The 9553-nt window shown below is 40.6% G+C and overlaps 1 protein-coding gene across 2 annotated transcripts in view; it reads right to left on the bottom strand.

Annotated features, from left to right (window-relative positions):
* LOC107688303 (netrin receptor UNC5B-b-like) overlaps positions 1-9553 on the bottom strand; it is an 86327-nt gene that overhangs the window by 12277 nt on the left and 64497 nt on the right. For both annotated transcript variants that reach the window (XM_016485923.1, XM_016485924.1), the window contains exons 2-5: positions 5548-5772; positions 2891-3034; positions 2542-2645; positions 2018-2198 (exon numbers count right to left, since the gene is read on the bottom strand). In XM_016485923.1, the coding sequence (XP_016341409.1) occupies positions 2018-2198; positions 2542-2645; positions 2891-3034; positions 5548-5772 (654 nt within the window). The remainder of the gene's footprint in view (positions 1-2017; positions 2199-2541; positions 2646-2890; positions 3035-5547; positions 5773-9553) is intronic.

Below are 9553 nucleotides of genomic sequence, written 5' to 3'. Positions count from 1 at the left end.
TTTTTATATATTATATATATTTATATATATATATATATATATATATATATATATATACATTTATTCCTGTGATGTCAAAGCTGAATTTTCAGAAGCTATTAATCCAGTCTTCAGTGTCACATGATCCTTCAGAAATTATTTATACATACTCCTATCAATGTATCACGACAGTGTTGATGCTTAATATTTTTACGAAAACCATGATATATATATTTTTTCTGGATTGTTTGATTAATAGTTCAACATCATTTATTTGATGATGATTTATTTGCTGATGACAGTGTATGAGGCTCCACTTACAGCAGTGGAAGGAGTGGAACGTAAGATCAACTCACACTCCAGAAGGTGGCTGGGAATTCCTTCAAGCTTCACATCAGTCGGGCTGTACATCAGATCTGGGCAATTACAACTACCCCTCTCTTCCATGGTTGAGGAGTTCCAAGTAGCCAAGTGCAGGGTGGCCATGACGTTCAAGAGACAACAAGGTCAGAGAAGCTGGAATAAAAACCAGGTCAGGACGGAAGCGGGAGGCCTCAGCATCTCTGGCCCTAGCAGAAGGGAACTTAAAGCTCAAAGATATCATAGGAGCACCATGCATGGGAAGGCAAGGCCTAGGAATGACCTGTTTCCAAAGGTGGGGGAAAGCCAACCCTGTGGAGAGAAGAGCCATGGTCCAGGCAGAAATAAGGGACCTAGAGGAAGAGCGGAGGAAGGCAAAGATTGTGGAGCTAGGATCCCAGGGAGCCTGGACAAGGTGGGATCTCCCCAAGAGGAAGGTGACATGGACTGATCTTTGGAGGCTCGGGCCATACCGGATCTCCTTTTTGCTTAGGGCCGTCTATGACACCCTTCCAACCCTGTGAACCTACACAGATGGGGCATGAGGGACGACCCAACATGTAAGCTCTGCGGGCAAAAGGGAACAATGGCACACATCTTGACAGGATGTAAGACCACGCTTGCCCAGGGCAGATACAGATGGCGCCCTGACAAAGTACTGACTTTGCTAGCTGACATTCTAGAGCAGGAGAGAACCAGGAAATGTCAACATAAGAGCAAGCCGCCACCTGGTATAACATTCGTCAAGGAGGGGACAAAGCCACCAGGGCCCAATAAGACCAGGGTAGGTCTCCTGCAGTCTGCCCAAGCATGGGAGCTTAGGGTAGACCTGAAAAGAAGGCTTCAGTTCCCAGATGGAGGAGGCATTTGAAAGGAAGTCTGAACACTATAAAGATCTGGTGCGGGACTGCAGGGACAAAGGTTGGCAGACATGGTTGTACCCAGTTGAGGTGGAATGCAGGGGCTTCCCCGCCCAATCAGCCTGGAAGCTGATGACAGACATTGGACTGAGAGGGATTGAGAGAAAGAAGGCAGTGCGAAGACTGGAGGAGGCAGCAGAGAGAGCCTCTTGTTGGATTTGGAGCAGGAAGAAGGAGATGAGCTAGCAGCCAGGAGGGAGTGAGTAGTGGCTGGCCACCACTGCTGACCCACCAACAGGAGAGTGTTATGGTTAAGGGTTTGAAACACTTCAGGATCGTTGGTAACATCTGATGACACAACCTCCTGGCCAAGGGCTCCAGTCATTGCAAAAGGAAAAGCATCCAAGGATGTATGTTATCATTGAAAAATAAATATTTTATAACATTATATACGTCTTGATATGTTTAATGCATCCTTACTGAATAAAAATGGTTTCTTGCAATAAAAAAAATTAACTGACCCCAAACTTTTGAATGGTTATGAATATATTTGAGCTATTTAAATTACACAAGAATAAAAAGAGTGCAAAGTAATACAAAAAACATGAAACTTTCACTGGTCAAATGTTAAATGATCATTATAGACTGCAAAATGGTGAAACTGACCAATAAGGAGTGAGTATTTCAGAAAGCCGTGTAATAAATATTCATAAACACTAGGGGTGATTCTAGTATTCTTTTGTCTAGCGAAATTTCCCTTGACAGTTTTATTCAACGATTCGGATCACTGCAGGGATTCTGACTGGTCAAGTGGTTACCGTAGACGATGAGTGTGGCAGTGCTGCTACGTCGCTTAGCGACCACATTGCGAGCCAAGCAGGTGTAGTTAGCTGTGTCAGAGAGTCGAGCCTGCTTGATGATTAGGTCATGGTCGATGGTAATTAGAAAGTTAGAATCCAGCGCCGGGTCAATGAGCTCTTCGTTTTTCAGCCAGTCCACCTGTGGCATTACAAGAAATCAATCCATTCAGTTTGAAGTAGAATGATGTGAATCAGGACCAAAACTGCACTTAAAACCATTTGAACAGAAAATTAAAATACACCAGGCATGTTCTGAATACAAAAAAAAGGTGTAACTGAATGAAAATAAACTTTGTAAAATATCCTGCGTGGTTGAAAGTTTTATCAAAGCCTGCGATATTAAAGTACCGCCGCTCACAGGTTTCACTGAAACCTCAAGGAATCAAAGATTGTTTGTTTGTTATTTTGCATGAAACAAACTGAGGAAAAACCCAGTTGGAGGTTGAAACAATAACAGAAAGGATAGGAAGGCGATATGGCACCTCAGCAGGCGGGATGCCCTCTGGTGGACGACACTGCAACAAGACTTCCTGCTCCAGACGCACTTCCCTGCCAAGTGGCTCCTGTTCAAAGTTCTTCCTTAGGTCTGATAAACACAGAAATATTTTTTTAAACCCAAAAAACAATCTAAGTGTTTCCATTTTTTTTTAATTCTAAGCATGCAAAAAAAATCCATGTGTTATGGATTGAAATAGCACAAGCAAAAATAGTGAGTGTTCTGTAGTCAGAATACTAGGTTTCTCTTCAGGTTCTGTCTTTTAAATGCAGAGTGCCTGCCTAAGAAGGCATGTCACACCGACAGATCACATAAGCTGCTGAACACAAACTCACAGGCGATGCGGACGTAAGCCCGCCGGCTCTTTGTGGTGCCTGCCGAGCTCCAGGCAACACACTGGCACCAATAATCCTCCAGTCCAAACAACTCCTCTACCTGCGTCCGGGAGACAGAGATATCTACTTCTCTCACTACTAGACCTAAGAAAGGAAAAAAACAGGAATATATCAATCAAGTTTTAAATGTATGCGTCACTTAATCATTCTGACAGAAGTAGTAAAATTGCAAGCCCCAGACTGTGCTTTTTAATTTAAAACAATACATTTTCGTTCATGTATTTAGCAAATATAACAAAATATTCAAAAATAAAAATTTATAAATATAATGAATATGCAACACAATATAAATATAAATGGATAAACAACATAAATAATATATGAATAATATAAAATAATAAAATTAATAAACATTACATAAAAATTTCATGAAATTGTTTAAATTAATACATAAATTGATAATACATAAATAAAAGTTCTGAATAAAAATAAGTTTGATTATTCTGATTATACCAATGGTGCAATTGTCAGTCAACATATTTACATTTAAATTCATTGGAGCAGACAAAGAGTTTAACTATTTTTATGATTCAGTTCCCTCAAAGATCTTTTGGACATAGCTGTGTTCACTCCTACACAAGCATACTATAAATTAGGGCTGGGCGATTTGGCAAAAAATTTAAATCTCAATTTTTTCAGAACGTTTGACCGATTCTTGATTTTTTACGATTTTTAACTAGTCAATTTAAAAATGTAACTACAACATGATTCAAGTTAACTTGTTCTTTATTAACCCTCTATTTAAAGAAAATTCTATTCCAAGTGCAGCACACATGAAGTTGTCAACATGATGTAAATGTTAAACAAATCACTTGTTAAGTATCTGCAGAAAAGATGCATAAACTACAACTACATCTTGTACAAACTTGTCTTATACATATTATATGTTCAGAAATAATACGAGGAAAATGCTTTTTAAAAATCTCAAAAGTCAAGGTAATTCAAATTCAAAATGACTGAAGATATAACATTACAGATTATAATTATAGATTATTATCTATAAATGTTCTATAAAACCAACAGCAGCTTTCAGTCTGTCACCATGATGCAAACATGAAATATCAGACATATAGTAGTTACAGGTTTTTTATTCGCTTGCACTGCTTTTCCATTTTTTCTATGTAAACATGGATGTGTTTGACTGTTGCACTCACATCAATTGCAGCGTCTCATGCATGAAACGACAGTCTAAAAATGCGGCGCTCAAGTTAAAAAAAGTTCACTCCCATCTTCTTGCATGTTTTTCCTATTCCACTGCCCATGTCGCATCTTTGTCAACACAAGTGCATTCTGTGTAAATGGCTCCTAGTGATATGAGCGCGTCACACGTGAGCGGTTAATCACGTGCACCGACATGCGGTCAGATCATTCTTTTCTCTTTACTGTTATCACTGGCATATTCTCAAAGTGTCTAATTCTCACGTTTGGTATTATTTCTATTCAAAATCGCGATTCCTCGATTTCTAAAAAATTAAATCGTGGCAAAACATTAAATTCGAATTAATCGATAAATTGGAAAAATTGCCCAGTCCTACTATAAAGTAGGCTACACTAAATAAATGGCTTTGACTATTTCAGTCATTCACACTGAATGGGAGTGGGTGGGCACTAAAGTGTTCTCTAAGCATGATTTGATTGATTTCATTGTGATTCTTTGCGATTCCTTTGTACTTTCATGTTTTAGGTTTCTGTTTAACGCGATTTAAAAAATAAGTTGAAATAATGTGAGCTGATGGCTTCAGCAAAAGCATATACCATTGGTTACGTAGCACACAGTACGTTTGTCTTTAAAGGTTTATACAGTACGTTCGTTCAAAATCAATTCCCCAGTGGAGAAAATGAATGGGATCAACTCAACTGTCAACTTTCAGGAATCAATCTCAGAAGTGTAACCTATTCTACAGTACATAGAAACTTTACCAAGCCAAGACCTATAATCCAATAGACACGTATGAGATTAATTATAACCTCTAACTGCCTATTAATGTCTATGGTTTTACAAGTCATATAAGCCACAGCCATATCATCCTGCAGCCCAAGACTGGTTGCCCACTGAAGCTAAGCAGGGTTGAGCCTGGTCAATACCTGGATGGGAGACCTCCTGGGAAAACTAGGTTGCTGTTGAAAGGGGTGTAAGTGAGGCCAGCAGGGGGTGCTCACCCTGTGGTCTGTGTGGGTCTTAACGCCCCAGTATAGTGACGGGGACACTATACTGTCAAAAAGCACCGTCCTTCGGATGAGACGTTAAACCGAGGTCCTGACTCTCTGTAGTCACTAAAAATCCCATAGCACTTCTCGTAAAGAGTAGGGGTATAACCCCGGTGTCCTGGCCAAATTGCCGCCACTGGCCCTTGTCAATCATGGCCTCCTAATAATCCCCATCCACTTGATTGGCTCTATGACTCTCTCTCCTCTCCACCTGTAGCTAGTGTGTGGTGAGCGCACTGGTGATGATTGTAAAGCGCTTTGGGTGTACAGCAATACACAATAAAGCGCTATACAAATGCATCATTCATTCATTCATTCATTCATTCAAGTCAATGTTCAACAAGCACATATGGTGTCCACATACTTTTTGTCTATATGGCACACTTTACCTGTGATAGGGTCCAGACTCTCCTTGGTCACATGGTCGTTCTGGTTCACCCATTCTCCATTGCATTTGAAGTATATCTGCGTGGCCGGCGCAGCCTTGCAGGAAAGTTTGACAGGTCTGTTTTTCACTATGAAGGCGTCCTCTGGCTCGCTCTGGAATTCCGGCAACGGTTCGGCCGGGGCAGACGGAAATGAGTCCGGTAGAACTTCGCTGTAATCACTGCCATCTACAAAAACAGAGGCAGAGAGGTAAGAACATGTGTACAGTTTATTCACAAGCATGTATCTGTCACAGCAAATTAGTTTGGCCTGAGGGGTAATGGCGAGACAGTCGGTGTGTGTTGAAAAAGACTCAGTCCCTGACAAGTGTACTCTAGTAATACAGCATTTGCTCAGTAAAGCATCCCTGGGAAGTCCACACAGAGCCAAGATGAAAGTGGGGGAGCTTGACCTTCCATTGAAACGCCCAGTGATCACACATTATCCCCTGACATTTTCCTAGTGACAGATCCCTCCCAACACAGAGCTCATCCAGGGGCCTGCATGTTTCACGGCTCCGCACCCAGGCCCTGTCACCTCCAACACGACAATGCTGTTAACCTTTCAAGCATTAAAAGCTACACAGGCTATTGACTACAGAGTGAAAATGAGGTCTGTAGACACCAGCGCCGTGGGGCAAAACGGGAGAGTTGTTGGTTTGCACTTTCTATGATTTGTAGCACACACTTCTCAGAGCTGACAATTTTCTTTGGAGGGGGGGGGATTTTTTTTTTACTAACCTTAATTATACTAGAGTGATAATGTGCTAAAACTTGAAAGCATGTGTTCTGATAAGTAATCATCCTTGGGTTTTTCCCCCCAGTTCAATGCACTACATTTGTTTTCAATTTCTATTCTTCCCCAGTCTGCAATATCGAAATAATAGTCAATGTCAAGCCTAAAAATTCATCCCAGAGCAGCTCTTTCATTGACAGGCGTAATCACAAATGACAACAAAGGCAATTACAAACAAAAACACGACTCCGATGGAGATGAAACCTCCTTTTGGCCGTGACAGGGGAGAGTTCACCCATTAAACTGCAAAGGCTCTCATGGTTGAAGGCACTGCTTGAGTTTAATTATCACGCACGTACAACTGTCATCAACTGGCATTGTAATGATGTGACTAAAATATTTCTGACGGCACAGCTTATCTTGCTGCAGTGCAGGAACATAATTTAGTTCTCATTCATATCCTGAAGCAGGTTGGACTCCAAATCAGCAGCTTTGCCATCACAGGAATAAATTAAATTTAAAATATTTTAAAATAGAGATGTTTTTTAAATAGTAATATTTCACAGCTTTTACTGTGCACATGTACAAAATTAAATATTTACTAATTTCTCTTATCTGACCATTTCCATGTCAAAAATGGGAACTTCCAAAAAAAAAAAAAATCTGATTCAAACTCTGGCTTAAGCCAGAAATATTCTTCTCACGCACATCAGCTCATGTTCAGGTTGTGGGTTAAGTGCCCCTAAAACTCGCAATCAGAATTCAATAAATGGTAAAATGCAAATGCAAAGAGAAAGAGTGAAGGGCAGAAATGGAGACAGTGTGAGAGACTGGGTGGTGAGGAGACATCATAAGTGCTCTGAAGGCTGACATGCGGGTCAACCGTCTTTGTGTGCCTCTGTGTTTGATGGAACAAGCGTGTGTGAGAGGTACAGGGTCTGGACTTGTCCGCGGACTGCAGAGGTGAAAGAGGTGAGGGAAGAGCAAGTTGAAAATTGGATTTGGGAGGGTGTTTTCACATACAAAGGAGGAGGAACACTATACAGGTCAGGTCGAAATAGAAAGGGCAGAACAGACAAAGAAAGAGAGATAGAGAGAAAGAGAGCAAACAAACTAATGCATTATAACAAACATTTCCAAATCATTACACCTTTAGTGCTGCTTCACTTTATGGGTAATTCTCACGAAACTATTGAAACGCCATGGCACTAATTATTTTAAATATTAAACATGCAATTTAGTAATATAAAAAAACATAACAAAGACCATACTGTTCCCTTTCAGTCGGTCACTCCCGAATTGTGTCCAAATGCCGCTACCACTTGGCGGGGCAAACCGTTGCTCCCCTCCCGGGCCTGTAGGCACTCGTCGGCCTTGATCGGCAGTGCTTATACGGCCTGTGGAGAAGCTGCGTCCGCCTTACACGCTTCGGCGTTATTGCAGGTGCACCAGGCCAAGGCACTGAGGGACTTGCACGAGGGTGGTCACGCCCCGGAAGTTCTCAAAGAACTCCACACCGCGACGGACCTCGCACTACGAGCGACGAAGGTTACGTCGTGGTCTCTGGGTCATGCGATGTCCACTATGGTGGTCCAGGAGCGCCATCTCTGGCTGTGTCTGGCCGACATGCGCGAGACGGACAAGACAAGATTCTTGAACGCCCCCGTGTCCCAGACCGGCCTTTTTGGCGACCCGGTGGAGAACTTACTGGCGAATTTATTTTCTACATTAATTTTTTTTTTTTTTAACTATACCTCATTCTTAATATGCCTATTATCATTACCGAAATCATCAACGTCATTTCCGTAACCTATGCATCATTACCGCAACGTGTTCTTTTAATATTTATTTAATAAATTGAAAAAAAGTATTTGCTTTTAAATGTATGTGCAGAATCTATACATTATGTTCTTTCAGATTTGCCACATCATTTTGAAAATATGTCAGTTTTCAATAAAATAATAAAATATTAGGTTGATGAGAGAAATAATTGAAAATCAAATAAAAATGTTAATTTAAAAATATATTTTATTTCAGAGTTTCAAGTAACTGTGCATGACCGTTAATAACCCATTTTTAAAAATGTATTAGCTTTCCCTATGGCATTGACGTCTTCAGAGTGTTGCGATAATAAGATTTTTAAGGACTTGTTTTGGAAAATATGTTCAAAAAGTAGGGATGCTCCGATCAGGATTTTTGCAGCCGATACTGAGTACCAATTTCTTGTCATGGTGATCGGCCGATACCTATGCCGATTCTGATGCTTCAAGCTTTATATAGATGGTTTCAATGGGCGCACGCGCCTGGCCCGAAGTTAACTTCCGGTCTGTGTTTGTTTATCAGTAGTGGTGGAAATTTTGATTCTTTCAAGAGATTCGTTCATTTTCAGTTCGTTCACCAAAATGATTCGTTCAGTGACCATTTCTTCATATTACATAAATACGCCAGCCGGGTAGTGATGGAAATTTTGATTCTTTCAAGAGATTCGTTCATTTTCAGTTCGTTCACCAAAATGATTCGTTCAGTGACCATTTCTTCATATTACATAAATACGCCAGCCGGTATTTACTTATTACAAAAAAATGATTTGGCTTTATTAAAATGTGTGCATAATCTACTCATTAAATAAATAAAGTCTAAAGTTCTTCCGATGACCAAGGTCACATGTCTTTTGTTTGGTCAGACATTACACATTCATAAATCGGGGATTAAACGTTGAGTTATGTTCTGTATGCTAAATATGAATATATAAACAAGTTTATTTGCACAGTACATATAACTGCACTTTGCATCCGCTTTCTGCTGATTGCTGATCGAGATTGACATGCTTAATGGCCGACTGACCCGGTACACTCTCATTCATTTCGTTCACGAACGAGATATGTACCAGTTCAGTCATTTCATTCACGAATGAGATGTAGCCTACCAGTTCATTCAACTCGTTCACGAACGACATGTACCAGTTCGGTCATTTCATTCACGAACCAGATGTACCAGTTAATTCAACTCGTTCACGAACGACAAGTACCAGTCATTTCGTTCACGAACTAGAAGATCTCTCTCGTTCAGACTCAAAAGAAACTCGGTCAGTGAAGGGCGTATTCGTTCACTACATTCAACAACTCACATGCTCCGTCACATCTCATACTCAAAGGCTATTGGCTCGAGGTTTAGTCATTCTTTGACAGGATGAAACAGTTCACAGAGCTACCCGGTTCACTGATCTGCGCATGC

Source organism: Sinocyclocheilus anshuiensis, unplaced genomic scaffold, assembly GCF_001515605.1.
Source record: "Sinocyclocheilus anshuiensis isolate Anshui unplaced genomic scaffold, SAMN03320099.WGS_v1.1 scaffold809, whole genome shotgun sequence".
In the NCBI taxonomy this organism is placed as follows: domain Eukaryota; kingdom Metazoa; phylum Chordata; class Actinopteri; order Cypriniformes; family Cyprinidae; genus Sinocyclocheilus; species Sinocyclocheilus anshuiensis.
Note: the sequence above shows the minus strand (reverse complement) of the source record. Positions and strands in the feature narration are given on the sequence as shown.